The sequence below is a fragment of the Polyodon spathula genome, chromosome 19, assembly GCF_017654505.1.
Source record: "Polyodon spathula isolate WHYD16114869_AA chromosome 19, ASM1765450v1, whole genome shotgun sequence".
Lineage (NCBI taxonomy): Eukaryota > Metazoa > Chordata > Actinopteri > Acipenseriformes > Polyodontidae > Polyodon > Polyodon spathula.
Genome location: NC_054552.1, coordinates 23,113,311 through 23,135,384, shown reverse-complemented (window position 1 = coordinate 23,135,384; position 22,074 = coordinate 23,113,311). Strand labels below are relative to the sequence as shown.

At 39.2% G+C, this 22,074-nt stretch overlaps 1 protein-coding gene across 3 annotated transcripts in view; it reads left to right on the top strand.

Moving 5' to 3' along the window:
• The window catches only part of LOC121295116 (coiled-coil domain-containing protein 33-like), a 120,231-nt gene that overhangs the window by 57,932 nt on the left and 40,225 nt on the right, over positions 1-22,074 (top strand). For all 3 annotated transcript variants that reach the window (XM_041219523.1, XM_041219524.1, XM_041219525.1), the window contains exons 8-13: positions 58-159; positions 4,125-4,216; positions 7,079-7,199; positions 11,366-11,495; positions 12,032-12,165; positions 12,765-12,836. In XM_041219523.1, coding sequence (XP_041075457.1) covers positions 58-159; positions 4,125-4,216; positions 7,079-7,199; positions 11,366-11,495; positions 12,032-12,165; positions 12,765-12,836 — 651 coding nt within the window. The remainder of the gene's footprint in view (positions 1-57; positions 160-4,124; positions 4,217-7,078; positions 7,200-11,365; positions 11,496-12,031; positions 12,166-12,764; positions 12,837-22,074) is intronic.

Genomic DNA, 22,074 nt, shown 5'->3' with positions numbered 1-22,074 from the left:
GCCAACATTATCTCCATGGTAGACCTAAATCAGCATGACGTCCCTGTTGCGTTTCAGGCCCATAAGAGAGTGCCCGCGGGGGTGCGGCTGTACGCCACGGTGGTCCGGAAGGGCAGTGCCATTCCTCGGCAGCCCGGATTCTCCTTCACTGGATTTGAGGTATGATGTACAAGGTAGGGGTGGCCAAGCATGAGGGCTTCAATCAAAGCAATACACAGAGATGCTTTATGACCGACTTCTTGAATGAAGTGTAAAGAGAATGTATAAAATGGCTTGGAAAAAGAGTACAACTAATGGTTCGGATCTCATTCAAACAGTAAACTCCCAATCAAAATAATAAAGCTGCATTTTATAAGAGCAGTAACACTCCAAGGCAGGGATACTACTGATACTGCTGATATTACTGACACTACTGATAGTAATGATACTGCTGACTCTACTGACACTACTGACACTACTGATACTACTGACACTGCTGATAGTAATGATACTGCTGACTCTACTGACACTACTGACACTACTGACACTGCTGATAGTAATGATACTGCTGACTTTACTGACACTACCGACACTACTGATACTACTGACACTGCTGATAGTAATGATACTGCTGACTCTACTGACACTACTGATACTACTGACACTGCTGATAGTAATGATACTGCTGACTCTACTGACACTACCGACACTACTGATACTACTGACACTGCTGATAGTAATGATACTGCTGACTCTACTGACACTACTGACACTACTGATACTACTGACACTGCTGATAGTAATGATACTGCTGACTCTACTGACACTACCGACACTACTGATACTACTGACACTGCTGATAGTAATGATACTGCTGACTCTACTGACACTACTGACACTACTGATACTACTGACACTGCTGATAGTAATGATACTGCTGACTCTACTGACACTACTGACACTACTGACACTGCTGATAGTAATGATACTGCTGACTTTACTGACACTACCGACACTACTGATACTACTGACACTGCTGATAGTAATGATACTGCTGACTCTACTGACACTACTGACACTACTGATACTACTGACACTGCTGATAGTAATGATACTGCTGACTCTACTGACACTACTGACACTACTGATACTACTGACACTGCTGATAGTAATGATACTGCTGACTCTACTGACACTACTGACACTACTGATACTACTGACACTGCTGATAGTAATGATACTGCTGACTCTACTGACACTACTGACACTACTGATACTACTGACACTGCTGATAGTAATGATACTGCTGACTCTACTGACACTACTGACACTACTGACACTGCTGATAGTAATGATACTGCTGACTCTACTGACACTACTGACTCTACTGACACTACTGATAGTAATGATACTGCTGATACTGACGTTACTGACACTACTGATATGACTGACACTACTGATACTACTGACACTATGGTTTCAGGAACACTGTGCAATATTTATTTAAAATCTATTGCGTTGCCATTGCTGGTAAGTCTTTGGTCTGTTATTGTTAATGCCAAGGTTTCTTCAGGCTAATACAGTGGTATTGTAACATTCACTGCATCGTGTTTTTACTCATTTAAACTTTAAGTTGTAGTTGTATTCTGCTTTGCTTAATTAAATCATATTGTTGACTTACCCCTAAAATAAAATGAACTCCTGCTTTTAGTATATTCAGGATCATTTTTGAAATGCATTTTTCAATAACAATAAACACATCAACATAATAAAGTTCACTACATTATGAGAATGAATGATGCCTTTTTTGTGCAGTTTTACAAGACAATGAGGTGTTAGTCTGATAGGATCCACCAGAGTGACACGCTATCAGAGTTTTGTTTTCAGCTTAACAAGGACAGGATTTAATTGGGTTATTGAACTGCTTCATTTATAAATTGCAGTTGAAGTACTACACTAAAGAAAGATACTAAGGTTAAAGAAAGTTCTCAGTTTTACGTGCCTGGTCTCCCAGGAAGTCTCTTACTGCTTTGCTTCTTTGGACATATCACCACAGCAGTGTCCTCTAGGTCTAATCATCTTGCTGGCTGAAAGCAAGTAAGTCAGAAGGGGAAGCAGGTGAAATGACCCAGGAAGTGTAAGACAGTCTGAAAGCATGGCTTGCAAACAGAGATTTCTCTAACCTAGTGTAGTACCAAATATCATATTTGCAAATGAAAAACTTTCAAATCTGCATATTTGCAACCTGTATAAGGAATGGATGTGCGTAGCAGAGAAACAGTATAGAACTATTTTGTAAGCTACAATTACTTTAAGGAAATACATTTAGTACAGGGAAATTGATAATATAGCAGTTACTTCTGTAAATCTCACTGGGCACCTTTTGGTCTTGGTCTTTTAAGAATTACATTGCATGCTCAAACATTTATAATAATAAGTATGTGTAACTAATAAGATTTTAAATACTGCAGGTCTGGCAGTAAAATGTATCTAAAATATAATATTTTCTTTTCTGTGCAGCTGTCACTCTTTGCATTCATAAACTCTTGCCACAGTAAATGAGTTAATACAAAGACTCATTACCGTGACAGGAAGAGATTACAGGTTGTAGCTGCTGCCCGAGTAGCTCACCTCAGCAGTATGTTGGTACACTACTCCCCCGCTAGCAGCTATTTTTAGAATGTTCTGCAAATAAAGTGAAGATTAATAACAAAAGAGAAGCAAAAGTGAGGAAGAACAAATGTAATTATCTGTAGCCACATACTTTCAAACTATCGGTTTGTCACTATTGAAGCTGTCACCTAAGCTGTGATAATACTGTTGGTGAACCCTTTGCTTTCCAGTGTAACCTTGTGTTAAAAGTGGGGGTTTGTATGTGCTGTTCCTGTCCGTCTACACTGTGAACACAATGACTGCCCTGATTTTGCACACACTTGTATTGTACACTCCTAGCCTCCTGTAGAAGTTTCAGATTGCTTTTGGTTATAGTCCAAAAACCCAAGCTTTTTATACAAATGGGATTATGAGACCCTCTGAACGTGCCTGCACTGGTTTTATATAATATATGACTTACTTTTACAACCTATAATGAAATCCATATTTACTATATGGTTCAGAATGTCTGCTTTCAGAATGTGTGTTAAATGACTAGACTGCAATTTCTGTAAAGCCTGCATACCCAAACAGCCAAAATACACAGACAAACCTGCCATGTTTAACACAGTATTTCTGCACAGTATTATTTTAGTTTTATCCTTGCTTTTCCCATGGTTACACTATGCATTTACAATAGTTTACCCTGGTTTGCCATGTTCATTATTATTCTTAACCATACCTCGCTATTCTTTACAGTGCTTACCTATGCTTTACCATGCTTTCACTATGGTTTAATACACTTTGCTATGCTTTTACTATGGGAAACATTGATAAGGGTAATAGCACTCCTGTTAATGTCACCCTCCGCCTACTGTCAACACATTGAATTGTATCAGCCAGAATATAATTTGAGTCAAGGGAGATATGCCCCTGATAATTTTTGTCACTGGTTTATATCAGTCACATTTATCAGTCTTGTCACAGATTTCCAGGCTACATAGGAAATAAAAACAGCAGATTAGAAACTTTATATGTAGCTTAAGTAAGACATTTTATTAATGACAGGTCTAAATATAATTAGGGCACTACCAGTACTATATTTTGAGTTCCACAACAGACATTTGTAATGTCACAACTGGTTAGGTTGTAACAAATACCCTAATAAAATTGACTCTACCCAGGTTTCCTGTGCCTTAATCCAATCCCATAGAGATCAATCATTTTCATTCCTGCTTGTTAAAACCCTGTCTCTTCCTCTTTGTGTCCACTTCCTCCCCAAAAAAATCTACTTTGTTTTCATTCCCCCTCTCCCTTTCCCTTCACTGCTTCAGGTTACCCCCATTATGAGATAATGGCTAATGAAATCACCCCACTTACATTTTTTTTCCTGTTTAACTGTGAATTATTTGTATTGATCTCCTTAATGCTGGGAGGTATTGAATAGCAGATTAGTTTTAATGCCCTATTTCCCATTGCTTGGAGTGCCAGGTTTGATGGTTTGAATGAGGTTCATTTTCCTGCCGTTAAACCAAGTTCTGTGGCTGTTTCAGGTGCTGCTGCAGGCTCTGGAAAAGCCATTGCTGGAACCGGTTGGTCCTCTGTTATCAGTGGCTCGAATTGTGCCTGATTATGAGTCATACAAGTAAGTGCTTTTGGAGTACAGAAAATTATATTGAAAATTATCTCAGAGATAGAGCCAAACTTAGATCCTGCTTGACCTTGACTAATACTGACAGATTGGTTCATACTTTTGTCTTGTTCAGAACTCTGCAGCTTGTATTTTAACACAGGGCTGGTCAGCACATTACCCCACCCTGAAATCACTTCATTGGTATCTGGTATGATACAGGGTTGATTTTAAGGTTTTATTCCTGACCTACAAGGCCCTACGTGGTCTTGCTTCTGCTTATATTTTAGAGATGCTCATTCCATATGTACCTGTCGTGGCCTGCGGTCACATGATCTTGGATTATCAGTGAAGCACAGAATTAGACTATCCAGGGAGCACATACCTTCTCAACAATATGCCTAAGCTCTGGAACTCAATCCCAAAAGATATTAGGGAGTTTCTGTTCAATTCTTCAAAACTAACTTGAAGTGCTTTGTAAGACTACATTTGCTGTTTTTGTCAATGTGGCACAACCAAAAACCATTCAGACAATTAACCAAGGATTACATTTTGTTTTTGACGTTGTTCTCATGCTAGCGACTTATTACCAAATAACAAAACAAACAACTAAAGATAACGGATGGTGTTGGGCATTTCATGCAGTGGTAGCATTAAATAGTTGCACACAGTTATCTTAGTTATTCTATTTGGGACTTTTATAAGGATGGTTGCTACGTACTGTTATTTAAAATTTTATTGCAGGGTCATTGTTTATATTTTTGTATATGTAGTTTATACAAGTATATTGCTAAATTCAAATATAAAAGCACATTTTCTGCAATAAAGATTATGAAATCCATGTTCTTACCTATTAGCACTAGTAATATCATCACTGGTCTCTGTTGAAGATCTTTTGATTCATTGTTTATATTTTATACTTCAGTTTGAAATATGTATATTAACAACTGTTTCCAAAGGCCTATGTGACGGATTGCTGTACTTAGAAAAATACAGGAGGTGGACAGAAAAAAAAAATCCCTCACTGTCCCTCACTAACATCATTACATAGTCATTTAAGCAAATCCCTTTCATATATTCGCTGAAATATAAAAGCTGCATCTGACAGTCTTTTGTAGTTTACATCTCTTTGCAGACTTGTGCATAGAATCAATTGACAGTGCTATGGTGGTTATTTTCTACACTGTATTTGGCCTTTCCTACATTGTATTTGGCCTAAGAAAAAGGGATAGATGTGGAAATGATAAATGTAAATGGTTCTTCTGAAAACTTGACTATTCTTTGGCACAATTAATCTGACAGCAACTGAGTGGCCTACTGTGGTATATCCTAATGATGTACACCCTGGCTGTCAGTGTTAGCAATGCACACGCGAGCACTGTGTGGGATTTATACACGTTAGGTCCCTGACATCAATTGAAAAGGATAATGGAAGGTTACCCTTCTAATTTGTCAGCTGGCTTTTAATTAAAGGCTAAAAATAACTTTTAAAAGCTTCTATCGAGGGTGAGAGAGATGGTTCAGTGCACTGTATATTAATGTCGTGGGGTGAGTTTGGACAAAACTGGAACTTCAGCTGAGCTCCCTACATTAAGTGAAGGTGACAAGGATTAAACAGGTGCATATCTTACCAGTCACAAAGGCAAGAGGCAAGGGACCGTCAGATTGTGTGGAGCTTGGTGGTTCGAATCCTGGTTGCACTGAATTGCCAATTTTGGTTGGTGGGTCCACAGGGAGCGATGCATTGGCATTTGTGTTTCCACTGGCAAGGGAGGGAAAATTGTCAATTTGCCTCATCACTTCACAGCTCCTTCTGCTACTCAGGCAGAAACTCATGTTTTCAGTTGCTTGGCTGCTTTAGTTTGCTAGATGATGACTTAAATGGAGGACATCCATTGATCTTTAGTCATCTTGGGCTGATGCAAGATACAGAGTGAAGATGGGGTGGGAAAAATATATTTAACCAAAAATATATTCTGTATTTTCAATGGCATATAATCATAATGACCAGATATTACCAGAGGTTATCAGAGCTTCTCTTCCAGAGGCTGAGAGTGAAGGGCTCTGATCACACGCAATAAGAAGACTGCCGCTGGCTGTCTCCTGTTGATTGACACATGAAGGTTTGGGAGTAATTTGCTTGTCTGACTTTCTGTTTTTCTTGTGTAGGGGTTAGGATGTTCCCAGCATGTCTAATAATAGCAGCGCTGTTGCTACAGAGAACTTCGAAGTATTCCTGCAAGTACTATTGCAAACCCTTGCAAATAGAACTGGTAGAATTGTTGTTTTCTTGAACTTCTTTTTTATGAAAGTGAATTACATACTAATGCAGCGCTCCCCCTTTATAACACTGTAATCGGGGCCATAGTTACAACACCATGCTTTTTGTGTTCTGCCTTGTTATGAGAATGAAAGTGCTGGTGGAATGGCATTATGGGGCCAATGGCAACCACAACCATGCTGCATTATGACAGGTTCTACAGAAGAAAAGGCCGTCTCATCACTGTATCACTGAACCCTAGTATAAAAATGTGCAGCAAGGACCAGGCTTATAGTGAGTTACCATATATTACATTGGGATTGGGGGTGGTGGATGAAAAGAGGGCCTTTAGAGAATTGGTTGTGTTCCAGTACAATATGTATTCCAGACTGTATTGATGCAATATGCATTTCCTCCATGCAATATTATTTTGCAGGGACCTAGACCACTAAAGAGAGCAATGCTTTTAAACAGCTGTACTCAATACCGAGAACTGAGAAAAACGCCCATACCTGACCGGGGCTAAGGAGCTGTTCATTGTGTACAGATAGGATGAAATACAGCTCTAGTGTATTAGCAATTGTTTTCTAGTGAGTGTCGTCTGATTGCTATTCCAGGAGCAGCATGCTGGTGAGGACGCCCCGTGCAGCTGGAATCGCAGTAACCACCATCACCTTACCCAGCCTCCATCTCTCCTCCTTTGAGGTGCTTCAGGTCTCCAGTCAGGGCTACCCCCAGGTGAGTCAGCCCACTCACTGGGACAGATTTACAACAGCTCTGCTCTATCCCTCTCGCACCGCATCCCAGTTCCGGTACCTTTTTGTCTGGCAAGAAACAGTTTTCAAATGATGAGTAAGAAATGATGAGTTTTTAAAGTCAGGTTTAAATGTAGAAACAAGAAAAAGACTATTGAAGCCCAGGTTGGGTTGGGACGCTGGTGTATTGTGCCGTGGGCTGCGATTGTAATTCCACTCTGTATCTTGTTTGATTGCATTTCCCTCCCGCTGGGGAGCTCTCTGCTGTCACTCCCTATTACCGTCTCCTCCTGCCCACATTAGCTCCTCATATCTTTTAGAAAGTGTGCGATGACATAAGTCAATATTCCTGGATTCCGGGAAAATGTATCATCTTTCTCCTCTTTCAGTGCTAAGGAATTACCCCTGTCCATCTAACGATGTAATATATCTATGCATCTATCATTAATTTATCAAATTTTTTTTATTTATTTATTTTGTAAATATCTACTACTTGCTGGTCTATATATCCTATTTAGAGTCACTTTTATTGCTGTTTAAAAGTGGGTTTTTTTGTGGCTTTAGAAAAACATAACACATTACTAGCCAGACTTATCTGTGCCCAGACCTTTTATTAAATGCAAATAGCTTTAAAATCAGAATAGGAATATCCGGCATTAGACTTCATCGCCAGACCTCCAAGGATAGTTTGCCTTTCTTTTTCAATCAAATGACACATTTAAAACCAACAGACATATTGTCAAATTGTCATTATATTGTATGCCCTTTTCCGCTGCAGGGAAAAAATAAATCTCTCATTTTGCAGTTTGCTTAAATAATACATAATTTTCATAATTCTTTATTACTCTCAGTTTGCACACATTTAAATAATGCTAGACTCAGCTCTGGTCTCTGCTGAGGAGAGGTAGGTTTGGAGCAGGCTCCATCCCACTCCCTGGTTCAGCTGACAAGCTCTCCCTGCTAATGATGTCTTGAAAGCTGCTGTAGTGTAACCCTTTAATGCCTCAGGTTTGTGCTTGGTCCTGCTGACATGTTTGTACCGGAAAACTAGATAAATAAATCAAAAATCTGCAAATTCTAAGTGCCAGGTGGAATGCAGGATGAGCCATGTGAGTGTGCATGGTTCTAATAGGGTTTATTCTGAGATGCCTATCCTGGTTGGGGGCCCACAGGGAGTACTGCATTGGCCTTAGCTCTTTGGCAGGATTAGTGATAAGCAGGCCACCTCTACTGGTCAGGTGTCACATGAGACCAGGCTCTTCCTTAAAATTATGTACTCGTTAGCCAATTTTGTCTTGTTCTGAAATCCATATTATAGTTACAACCCAGGACAGATGTCATCTGAGATATTTGATGCTGCCATCTAGTGAGAGCCTAGGAAGGTACATTTGATGCCTGATTTAACAGGACCTTTTTAAAATAAATATACACAATTATGTACTATGGAGACAAAGGGGTTCTCAAATAAACTCCATTGATTTAATTAAACAAACTAGTATTGTAATTATCAGCAGTTACATGTGCAAGCTAATCTCTTTGCATTCGCTCACACATGGCTGTGGTTCTTTGCACAAGAGTTTTACCTGTTTGGTGCTTATGTGAACAGATTTTTCTTTATATAAAATATCCACCCCCAATGTGTACGCTGGCACAAGCTCTTGTTGTGACAGTTTGTCGCTGCGAATCAACATTTGAGCTGATGCGAGCGGACAGGGTTTGCGCTCTGTGTACACACAAGGAGAACGCTCCATCTGTGCATGGCCATACCACCACAGCCTCGAAAAGGGCACACTGCCATAGGGGGTTGCTGTGTTCCCATACCCTGAAGAATCCCTCCACCCTTCGGGGGCACTTCATAGAAATTAATGTTGAATGTTAATGCGTGCAGTTGTCCCTGTATTCTCAAGAAGATGTTGCTCAGAATAAAGGGAGAAGCTGTTAGGTTCCACACCAAATCCAATGTCATCTCCTCCTGCACATGTTGCACTTTTGTTTGTATTCATGCCCATGGTCTAAATCTTTGTTGGTGTAGCCTTGTGGTTCCATCAACCTCACCCCACCTTAGGAGTTACCATTGCTGGTACCTTAGCGGCGGCTACCTGCAATTACACCTGTAAAAATTGGAAGTAAAAATTGAAAATAAAACTTGCAGTGTTCAAATATCAGGTCTCCTGTTTCTGTCGTTTGTCAGTGGATACCCGCAACTCCATTTTTACAGATGCAACATAAATGTTTTTATTTCTGTTTTTCTGTTCTCAACGCTTTGAGATCAGTGAATGAATTGCGCTATATGGTGCACGTAGTTCATGGTGAAGTTTTGAAATAAGCACATATTAATGCAAATGTGTCTTCATTTTTTTACTTACACTTGCTGGTCATTTCACCTCAACACTGGCTTCGAGTCAAAGCATGTTACTGGCTGCGAAGCGTCTCTGTCATTGAGGAAATATTAAAAATGCAAGAATGGCAAGATATTTCACAGGCTGGGAGCTTCTGACCTTTCAAATCAATTAGTAGCCCTTCAAAAAATCTTTACAAAAATCTGCATGCGTTTTGCATCCCATGGCATATTACCTTTTAATGGTGCTCTGTAACTGCAGCAAATTAGAATCAATATGGACGTGACTGGCTGGTGTCAATACTGACCTTTTTAAGAAAATCAGTTTTGTCGCCTGGGGGGTCTGTCTTTATGACATTTTGGGATTTGGGGAGTCCAGGGAGAGGAAGTCTCATCTGTGTGCATGCTGAATGTGTTCTTGTAATTTTCCAAACAGTTTGTGCATTTACTGCTTTGACACAGGCAAGCATGTGTACAGTATGCTGCTGAGGCCTGTTAGACAGGTGCCATGTAAGCAACAAGATAAAACCACACTATCTACATATTCCCCAACTGAAATGCGCCTAGTCTCCCTTTCTCTCTATTTCCCAATATGATTATGGATTATGTTTTATAACCCTTTCTCAATTATTTTAATATTCCACCAGCTCTCTCTAATTCTTTCTAATTTTATTTCTTTTGTTTAATTTTCATTTAAATTTTGGGGCATGCAATAGTTCATTTCCTTCAGTGATTTACTAGAGTGTTTGTCAAACTGTGTCTAAAAGCATCCCAGTTATTCAGTATCATGACTAGATAACCCATTCCATACCCTCACCACTCTCTATGTAAAGAAGTGTAGCCTGCAGTCTGTCCTTAGTCTGCCGCTACTTCATTTACAACCATGTCCTGGTTTCTGTGCTGTGTGTAAAGTATTGGTAAGGGTTAACTTAGTTAACTCCTTTTTAAGATTTTAGACTAGTCCCCATAATTCTTCTTTATTCTAGAATAAATACAGTATATTGAGTTCCTTCATGCTATCTTCATAGTTCATTTCTTTAAACCATGGGATTAGTCCGGTTGCTCTTTGTTGGAACACAATGTCCTTTTGGCAATGTGGTGACCAGAATTGAACACAGTGGCACCAGTGCGTTATAACAGACCCAATTTCAAAGGAATTGAAATAGGAAAAAAAAAAGTATTTAAAAAAAAAAAAAACATTGAGCCATGGGTGAGAAGTCTAGCCTGTAAAGGACCCAGAGAATTGTGTGCCAAGGAGCAAAGCTTAACCAGACTCCCTCCTGTGTGCTTAGATACATGCCACAGATGCCATCTGCTTTTTTCATGCTTGCAAGGATAAGCCACAAGGGCTAAGCCAGTCTGCTGGGTAGATTCACCCCTCTGGCGCACCATGAGACTCGCCATCAAGAGCAGAAACACACTGGTCAGAAGAAAACATTATTCGGAAATGAAAACCTTAATGAAGATGTTTCTAATTAAATATAATCTACTATTTCTTTGGTTCATTATAGAATTAATACCCTCCACTGTGGTCATCACCTGTTCATAATTGTCTTTCCTTAAGTGCCCTTGCTTTCAGCTCACCTAACTGTCTTTGCAGTCAGTTATCTAGCTGGATAATAATACCTAAATATGACTTTTTTTCTACCTGCATAATATATTATTAGTTTATACTTAGGTCATTATTTGTATGCAGAAATGTCCTTCTGAAAAGCACTGTAAGGCGTGTGGAGGTGTCTTGTCATTGGTTCATTGGGAGGCACTGTGAAATGATAAGGATAGGTAAAGTGAAGGTTTCTTTCTTTCTGCAGGTCTCCCAGGCCGGGTTCCCCCAGGAGCAGCCTGTCTGGAACCACTCCTTCCTGTTCCACGGCAGAGACGGTGCCACGGCCTTCACAGGAGGGGCAGCCCTTGTGTTAGAGTACTACCCAGTCACTACAGGTGAGCAACTCCTAATATTGAACAATGGTAGAAAGAGCAACCTGGTAGGGGTATGAGATATCAGGGTGAGTTATCTGAAATAGTCTTCTTATTATTTAGAGTTGCTTTGAATAGTATTTTCTGTTTCAATCATCACATCCTGGTGACTTTTTAGTTTAAAACTCCCCAGTGGTTTATTCAAGATTTAAAGAATTGATAAAAATGAAGGAGTTCTGTAATTGTTTAGAAATAAAGAAAAATCTTTGTTTTAATACATTCATTGACATGTATCTGCATATATCACTTTTGTGGCATACATTTTAAAATATTTTATGAATTTCAACTCCAGCTTGAATACAAAAAAAAATTAATCAAAGCTTTCGAATTTAAACAATTTTGAGTCGTCTTGTGCTGATGAAATCTAGTCTAACGGTATCTGCAAACCCCACTGGCCAACTTGTCCCATTACCAGTCAGTACCTACAGTACAGCACCCCGAGTGCTGCTGCAGCAGCCTGTAGAGCAGCTGCCATGCTGACCTCTCTTTCTGCCTCCCAGTGATGAACACGGTGTGCTGGCACATCCGCAGCCCCCTGGGCTTCTCAGCTCTGTCCCTCGATGAGGATGTGTACCGCAAGCTGATGGCAGAGAGCGGCCAGAGAGGGATTCGTGTGGAAAAGTTGCCTGTGCAGGTGGGAGGCCGGCTGCAGAACTCACTTTCTGTCTGCCATGTTACTAGTTAACCTGCAACACCCTTCACCTTGAAAGGGAGTTTCAATGTGGCTCAGGTCACAAGTGAAATTAGTTTGGTGGTCACAATTTTGCCCCTATTGTAAATTAGTCTTTATCAAGAGAAGTCTTTATCAAAGTTGTTATGTATACATTAGTGAAAAATAATCCACCCGAAATCTGCGACACACTGTGCCTTTCACCTAGGAGTGAATGGCAGGGGGTATTCAGGTCAAGATCTCACAGATCAATGAAAAGTGTGCCTACCTCTTCACTGCACTGCTTTGTAACTCAACCAGTTCTAATTACCATTTAAACATCCAGATAAGAGAGGAGGCTGTCCTGCTGTAGCAAAAACACTCTAGAGCTGGTGGGACCAGCAGAGTTGAAAAGTAACATTCTCGTGTAGGATTGTTACGGAATGAAGCAGCAAAAGCAAAGGCCACGCTACACAGATTCTCCGTAGAGAAATTATTCAAGCTCGTTGAAGCAGCAGAACTCAGAACCACTCCAGTAGTAAACCATTGTGTTAGGTATTGATGACTGTCCCTTCGTCTAGCAGGGCACCACTCTGAGAACCACCTCAAACACCATCCCCAGTGTTGGCATCATTCTACGCCTCATTGGCTCTGAGGTAAGTGACAATACACCTGCTGCACCAAGTGCTGCTGCCTTTCTACCTGTATGCAGTGTAGCCTGTTATAACTACACTTTGCAACGCCACCAGCACCAATTAAACCTATTTACAATTCCTCAACAAATGATGTCTCTCTGGTAGTTACCCCTACTGTAAAATTACAATTTGTATTTCTGCCCTGTGTCATGACAATGGTCTATAATGGCACTTATAATAAAACTTTTTCAGAAGTTACATCCATACCGCACTTTCAGTAATGGTACAGTGTTTTAACCTGACAGACCAACATTGTTAAGAATAGCCAGTGGTTGACAGACCTATGTAGCAGGAGAAATTGTCTTTGCCTATTTTCTTACCTCTTCTTGACGTCGGCAACAATCTTATGCAGATTATCAAAATAAAATTGAAATAAGGGGTGAGATCTTTTACAAATCTGGTGACAAATGCTTTCTTATTCAGTGATGTTCATTAATCATGCTGCATGCTTTACAACAAGCACTTTGCAGAATTGTTGTGCTTTACAGCACCTGTGCATAACAACACCCAACACTGTACTGAAATCAGAGCACAACAACGCTATGACATCACTGCCAGAATTTTCAAAACAAAGAAGCACAGCACTTTGAAAACCTCACACAAACCAGCCCAGTGACTTCAGTATGTTTCCAGAACCTTCCAATACCGATAAATAGACATATGCCCTTTAGATCTATATATTTCTAATACTGAATATAAACGATACAGTTTTGGTTATATGTTATATTTTAGGAATATTCTAATACCGCTAAATGAAAATAATTCCTAATTGTGTACTGAGGAGGCTGTAGTACCTCTCCCCTGTTAGGCACATACATTGAATCATGCCCAGCTCCTCTACTCCTGACTACAGCTCCGTGGTAACCCTATGTTAATAAGCCTGCAATGAACAGGCTTTAAAATATAATATATACTGTATATATTCATTGAAACTGTCATATACACTGTATATATTCATTGAAAATGTCATATACACTGTATATATTCATTGAAAATGTTATATACACTGTATATATTCATTGCAAAAGGGCCCTCTGCAATCCCGTTTCCCACACATCTGGCACTGAAAGTTGTTATATGTTTTATATGTATTACTCAGTACCACATTATACTATCTGGTGTGCGATATCTGGGAACGCCTTCATTGGCTGGTGAATAATCGCATAGTAATGTAATACAGCATTGTAATTTGGGGGTCATTACACTAGTAGCATTATTAGGTCACTATTTATTATTTAGATTTAGATTATTTTGTCTATAGTCTACCAAATTAGATATTCTCCATATTCATTTTAAATTTCACATATTTTTTATTCTGAAAAAGAAAATGGCCATTGAGCTCCCAGTGGGCTAAAATGTAGGTATAATTACAGTGAATGGTTACTGCTGTTGCTTTGTTACGTGTTCATGTAAACCATGTGCCCAGTAACTGAAAGTTACCCCTTGCCAATATGGTTACTTTGCTAAGGCATTACCAAGTAAAAGCTTAAATAATTACAAAATAATTACAATGATTACTCTGTAACTCTATCAGATATGTATGTAACTGACACAATAGTATGCGCTAGTAAAGGAGAACTTTGGTTCCTATTTGAATTGGGAGAAATTGCTCTAACTGGGTGAGATCTAGTTTAATGATCTAGCCGTGGTTGATCTGAATATCGTCGCTCTTTACCTCTATATCAATCCAGCTAATGGTTTTCCCCCAAGGGTGAACGATTGACCAACATTAACAAAGCCCAGACAATAAAAACACAGTAAAATTAGGTTTATAAATAGGATTTATAAACAGGGTGGTGGTAATCCAAGACTATTTAGACTTCAGTATGTCAAATCTCACCACATTTGACCTGTTTTCTTAGATCATATATATTTATTGTATAGGCACGCACAAACACTGTGCTTATTTTGTTTAGAATGGCTGTCGAAATAGAGTATGGGATGTTCTTGTGGGTCTGTCCTCTTCAGCAGTTGAAAAATGCCTTGTCTCTAAAGCAGTAGCCTGGAGAGAGTACTAAACCTATTTTATTGCTCTTCAATAATTACGGTACAACATTATTATCTTAATGCAGCTTTCTTTATGGGCTCTGAGGGACAGTAAGTTGTTTATGAGCCTGTGATGAACTCGGCCAGGACATCTGTCTTTATTCTGCCTGCCGGTTCTCCTGCTCTAATAAACCCTTCCCCAGACACTACGGCTCGCTGCTGCAGGTTCCACTCATGGTTTTATGGCTTCCGTAAATGGCCAGGAAAAAACCCTTTTCAAAATAGATTAATAGAAAGGCTATTAAAATGGAAATATTACTATACAGGGTATTTGTTAAATAAGAAGCCATTTTGTCTTGGAAACAACAGTTCTCATTCTCAAGATCATGCTGTTTCAGTTATGTTTGAATGCCTCAGCATGAGCGGCTAGGGAATAATGGATCAGGTTGTTCATGATAATATAAATTATAATGCTATAAACCCATCAAGGGGGTGTAATGGAGAAATAAACAAAGAGAATAATACTAAGCAAAAATGTCATCTGAAATGGGACGACTACGTTTTGTTTTTGTTTTTTTTAAGTTTTTTCAAAGTCTGTTTTATTAACACTTAAAGAAGTGCTGGACTCAGAGAGAACAATTATCACTACAGTGATACTAGATATTTAATTAGTCCCAGTGTTGCATTACAGCTATATCACTGCAGTCCCCTAAAATATGATGTGAATTGAATATATCTCAGTTCTTTGCTAGATTTTTTATACTTTACTTTGGGATATGCAGATTTGTATCAAGCTCGATAGCTTTGTAAAATGTCACCTGCTCTTCCTAGTTCACTTTCACTGTGGCCCTTTGGCCAGATCATGTGAACTCACCTTTACAACAGCAAGTGATATATTACCAGGAAGAGGGAAGCTATTGTAAACTTTCATTTGTGACAGTGTGGCACTTGGATAAATCTGCATATACCCAATTATAGTAAAAAAAAAAAAAAAAAAAAAAAAAAAAGAGGTCATAATGCTGACAATACTTAATAAAATGAACTTCCAAACCTTGGTTAGCATTCATAAGTATACATGCCATGGTGAGGAACATAAGCCTGTTTTATGTACTGTAGGAGACCTGGGCTTTTCCGCGGTGCATCTGGACCTGGTCAAGAGGCGAGCTCTAGCTGATGGACATTCTTTCATTTATTTATTTAGCACCTGCTCCCCTAATTACTGACATCTTTAAAGCAATGCCACATTTGTAATAGATCTCTCCCTATTTCACAGGATTTCAGTAATCTGCATAAAGATTGTAGGCAGTGTGGTGCAATTACATGCACGTTTCTATTGATGTCACTCCCCAGGGAGGAGGGTAGGGGAGCTGATGTGGGGGCTGCTGGTAGTTCACAGTAATTGCCCACAGGTCACAGAAACAGAGAGAGAAAGAGAACAAAAGAGACAGTTTACTAATACAGTATTTGCTGCCTGCACTTAGCTGTGGTGTTGAGAACAGAACTCTATACATTGACAACATGTATTTAACAAAGTTATTTTTGTGACGGTTTCATTGTGTCACATCATAATGTTACTAAAGTACAATGTAGCTATTGTTTGTCTTTTGAAGTCTTGATGTACTACGAAACAGAAAATTGGTCAGTTAAAAAATCGACTGCTTATTGTTTTATGCTGCAAAAAAATACACAGTAATTGTTGTTGTTATTATTAAAAGGTTTTCTGTATTTGTTATGTGTACTTTTGACTAATTGCTTAGGCAAAATAATGTTTTGGGGATTAGCCTTTTGGAAATGGTAGAATATGTGTAAAAATAGAGTGAAAGCAGGAGAGGGGGAGAGATCAAGAAAGAGAGGAGGGGGCAGAGAGATGCATTATTCACAAGAGGGGCACTTAAGTATCAAATTAATTTGTTTTCCTTTCCAGCTGGTTGGCAAAATAAATTAGTACTTCTAGCCATGCAGTAAAGTGTTGGGGAATTCATCGAGGTGAATGTTATTGCAATGCTGGAACACTTACAGGGAGAACAAACCCAGGCTGCTGTTTGAAATGAAAGCAGAGTAATTATTTCTCTCCTGTACGCTCTCTCTCTCTGTCAGCTGTATGATGGGCAGTAGCTATGGTGTGTGGATTCGCTGGTATTTTCATTCTCTTTGTGATGGGTTACACAACAGTTTTTTTTAAATCTAAAGTGTTTCATCTGGTGGACCTGATATGTTGCTCCCTCTACAGACCCCAAGTACCTATAGAATTAATATTGTACAATACGATATATTCAAGGCCATTTTTTCAGAGTTTACAGTTTTGTTTTGTTTTTTTAAATACTGTATTGTACAAAAGCTATAGTTCTTTTTTTATATAAATTTCAAATTTGATCTACTGAACTGTGTGAAAATACTGGTGTTTATAATGTATATCAAGAAAATATCTGGTTTTGCATTTGCTACTTACTTTAATGTAAATAATACATTTGTTTTAGTGCAATGAGAGAATGTCGGTTTAAATTAGGACTGTGTTGAAATGTCATTCCCGTGTCTATAGTAGAGGCCATCACGGGTCCAAATTAATCAACCCAGCCACTAACCGGCAATTGTTTACCCGACTCAATGTACAATTCTTGTTATTAGACCCAGATCCAACCCGCCCTGGAAACCCAGTGGAACGCTTTTCCTTTCCATAGCTTAGTATATGCATTGGTTAGATACAGTGTTAAAGCAGTGTTTTTTTTTCCAGTCAGCCTGGAAATCTGGCTGAACTACAGAGAGTGTTTATTCCATCATGAACCTACACAGAGGACTGTAAAAGTTTTTCATAAACAAATCCATTACTCAGACTTTTAAGAGTGATCTAAAGAAACCCCTTCAATGTGGGTCACGTGACGGCTGCTGCGACCTGCAAGTCATGTCATGTGCTACTGGGGGAAGCCAATCCACGCAACAGGAATTATAAATGATGATTTTTAGTACCATAGAGAGCCTCTTTAATAGTAATCGACAGTTTGTGTATTATTGAGTAAACAAAATCGGACCGACCTAACCCGACATATATATATGTGTGTGTGTGTAGTAAATACAGACTGGAGAGGAGGCTTATAGACAGACTGGGGACTACAAGGCCCGAAGCCGCAGATAACTATAGTTCTTCCCGAAGTGTCTTTAGTTTCCCATTATGAGCTGAGGTCTCTGCAGTCCATATTTGTTTTATGAATCAGTCAAGCACAAGAATTAATAAAGCTTTAGTTTTAAATCATACATTACTGGGTTCTTTTTTTGGGGGGGGGGGGGTTGGGGGTTGGTATAGAACTATCCATCTGACTTTCTCATTGCATTGTTCTTTTACATCGTCGAGTTGGATTTATTTGGATTTTAAGAAATTGGAAAAGACTGAAAGCAAAGTTTTTATGTCCAGGTGCGGGTTTGCCCCAGAGTGTGTAGCTGCAGGCTCGGAGACCTTGCTCCTGGTGGCCTGTGGGAGATGGTGGGTATAGCTGCAGGCTCGGAGACCTTGCTCCTGGTGGCCTGTGGGAGATGGTGGGTATAGCTGCAGGCTCGGAGACCTTGCTCCTGGTGGCCTGTGGGAGATGGGTATGGCTGCAGGCTCGGAGACCTTGCCCCTGGTGGCCTGTGCTGTGACACACACGGGTTTGCTGTTGTGCATTTAGGTACATTTTTTATTACTAAATTATATTTTTGGTTGTGCAGGAATAAAAATATGATTTATATATCATTGTTTGTCCTTACATTAAACATTTCTCAATGGCCTTTAAGGTCATTCAGAACTATTTTCTTAATTATTAATGTGCATTATTCAACACATGGAACGAGTTTAAACTTACCGCATTCATCACCCTTCTCTTCTCTTATCCAGTTGGTCTGAACAACATAGGGTGATAGCTGTTGATTTCCATCTCAAATGTCACACCTATCAAGAGCCACAATCCCATATGCGCATAGGCACCCAGGGCTAAGCCACCACAGACCACCACGAGCAAAGACTCCGAGCCTGCAGCTATACCCATCTCGGTTTGTCTGGCATTTTGCTTTGTTGTGTGTGGAGAGGAGGCCATCCAGCGTGATGACATAATTTGAGGGAGGGAGAAAAAAACTATTGAGTGATAACAGCGTCATGGGGCAATAGTTGTATTTGTTTTTGGCCATGTGATGAGGTTTTAATCAATCACTTGCCAAAATTTCTAAGGAACGATTCTATATATATATATATATATATATATATATATATATATATATATATATATATATATATATATATATATATATATATATATATATATATATATATATATATATATATGCACACACACACACACACACACACACACACACACACCAAGTTCACTTATCTCTGTATTTTACATCTGGCTTAATATACAACAGCTGGATGTTCTTCGTGTTCAGTTAACACTTTTAGCTTAAGTAATGGGCAGAGTTGTGTCATGCCCTACTGTTGAGATGAGGTTAAAAGCTCCATAATCACTAGTACACACGAGCTTGGCTCTTTTACATAGTGGTTAAGATGCTCACTTGTTGTGTGTGGAATCGAAAATTCTGTAGGAAGCATCCGTGTTCCTTATTTTTTATTTACTATAACAAACGCTGCATGGCTCACAGATTTATAGAGTCAGACACCAAAATACTACACAGACAGCCCGTAGAGAATTCTAAAGATATCTTAAGTGGTATTTTTGTTTTGCTTTTAAAAAAAAACTTGAAGGCCTGAATAACACATTCATCTGTGCATCTTCAAAAAGGCCAACACTGCAAAACAAATTCTCCCTACGGACTGTAAAGAATAATAATCACAATAATAAAAACAAATAGACACGTCTAAAGATAAAAAAAAAAACCTAGATGGTTTCATATTAATTCATTTGTTTCTCATCTGGTGAACAACGAGTTCCCAGGGATTTTCAAAAGACAACCTTCTGTGAACATTCAAACAGCAAATGTTGCGAAACTACAGCCAGAATTGGCTGTGCCGTCTCTTTTTTTATCTGCCTGGCATTCAAACAGGTTTTATCATTTTGTTTTGCAAATCGGTGGAACTCAGTCCTTTAAAGATAGCTGACAAAAGCAGCCTGTAAATTGCCTGCAAGCACTCTCTGCATTCTCAACGCCTTCCTTAGCAGATAGTTTGTGAAACCGTGGCTAAGAGATGACAGAGGGCATAGTTTCAAAGTTAACGATCCACGAGCAGCTGTTTGCATCCAGATAGCAAAAGTGACTAAAGTTTTTCACACTTTCAACATTTCAGCAATGTGCTCAGCATATTAAATATTACATAACTGTACCTACTATTGGTTTTACAAATAAATTGCAATATTTTGCATTGAATAACTAGTCAACCCTTAATATCACTCATGTTAATCTCTGCGCTAATTGTCGCCACACAATATAATGAGGGTCACTGTGGGCAGATACTATCACTTTGGTCAACATCACATTAAAATAGTGTAACTCACTTTCATCAGTCATACAGCTGATGTCCACCCTAGCTAACATAGCTTAATATTAGAGTTAGAAAGTAAGTTGCTGTACAGTATTGAAATGTTCTGACATGCAGAACAGTACAGAACACTGCATTGTGGAAGTGGTGTACATGTAAAGGATAATAGACTGCTGATAATAGACTGTATCAGTGAACACACTATTGTGTTCAGTGTAATACCTTGTGCTATGTGGTTCTATAGAACAACAGGCATATTATTAACACTTCCTCTGTGTTGCTTATGTTGACAAGTGAGCTCCTGATTTAAGGCAATTTTAATGCATTGATTTTTACTCACTTCGTTTCAAATGATATCAAACAGCAACTTGGTTTGGATCTCAAATATCCCAGTTATTAAACTAATCTTTTCTTTTTGTTTAGATTCCTGTTGTTTAGAACAGACCCCTCCTTTCTACCCATTGTCCATTTTTACATTAGAATAGATGCTATATAGGTGACATAATGTTTTAGGTTTATTAGTAAAATCATTTCAAGGGGAGCGCTAAACCAGACCCTATTGGCCAGGTTCCCAGGGAGTTTAAGCTGACCCCTGCAAGGCTGACCTTTGTCCTCCAGGGACCAGTTCCTGGGTTTAAAGAGGCATTTGGCTTGGTCATGGGAGGACACCCACTGACTTGCAGTTCTCTTGAGCTGCTGCAGTGGTGGAATGTAATGGGACATTCTAAATTGGGCAGAAAATAAGGAGTAAAATAACTGGGCACATAGACATATGATGCAAACAGATAAATTAATAATTGAAACAGAGTAGTAAATATCAGTTTACAGAATAAACGGAATGACCAGGATCATTTCAATGATGAAACAAATAGATAAATCAACTTAATAAATGCATAAACAAATGCACCCTGTGGAAAGCAGTGTGTGGTTTGGAGTGAGCCTCCTCTAACATCTGTCTCTGGTTCTCTTCTCACTTAGACGGTTAATGAGTTGGATATAGCAGGGCGCAGGAAAAAATGAATGTCTTTGTTAAACAGAACGTGCAGCTTTCCCAGAGGAGAGCTCAGAGGCGCGTTAATTCAATCAAGTACACATGCTGCCTGGATAGCATACATCCTTCAAGTGAGCCAGGGGTGGATGATAAGTGTGGCCTTTTGCAAGGCATTGTTCTCTTCAGCACCATGGACAGGAGCGCCACAGCAGCAGCTGGGACTGCAATCTCCAGGCAGTGCGGAGAGGAACTCTTGCATTTTGCATGACTTGGCTCCCCAGGGATGTTTTCACTCTGTATTTACTGAGGGGATGTCTTTGAACTAAACATGCTTTTGAGGAGAGATCCTGTTCTATAGATCCTCCCCCTCAGTAGGATTGGTTTGTGTTTTTATAGAGTGCTGATCGAGAGGTTGAATGAAAAGTGGTTTCTACAGTATGGTACGAGATAGCTAGCACAGTCACTAATTGCAACTTGGTCTGAAATATCACAGTTATCTGAACAAATTACATTCTTGTTCCGATTAACTTTGTATATCTTTTTTGTGTCGATCATCACATCCTGTAGAATACTCAGTTTAAAGCACCCTCAATAGAGCTCTCAAACATGTCTTCTCTCTAGGTGCAGCTGGTACACCAGAGTGTTACCATTATCCTGTCCTCTAGTGGATTTAAGAAATGCTTCACTTACATACACACAATTGCAAAGGGACAGGTTCATAAAAATTCTGGTGCACCAGCTATGCTTAGAAAAAAGGTATG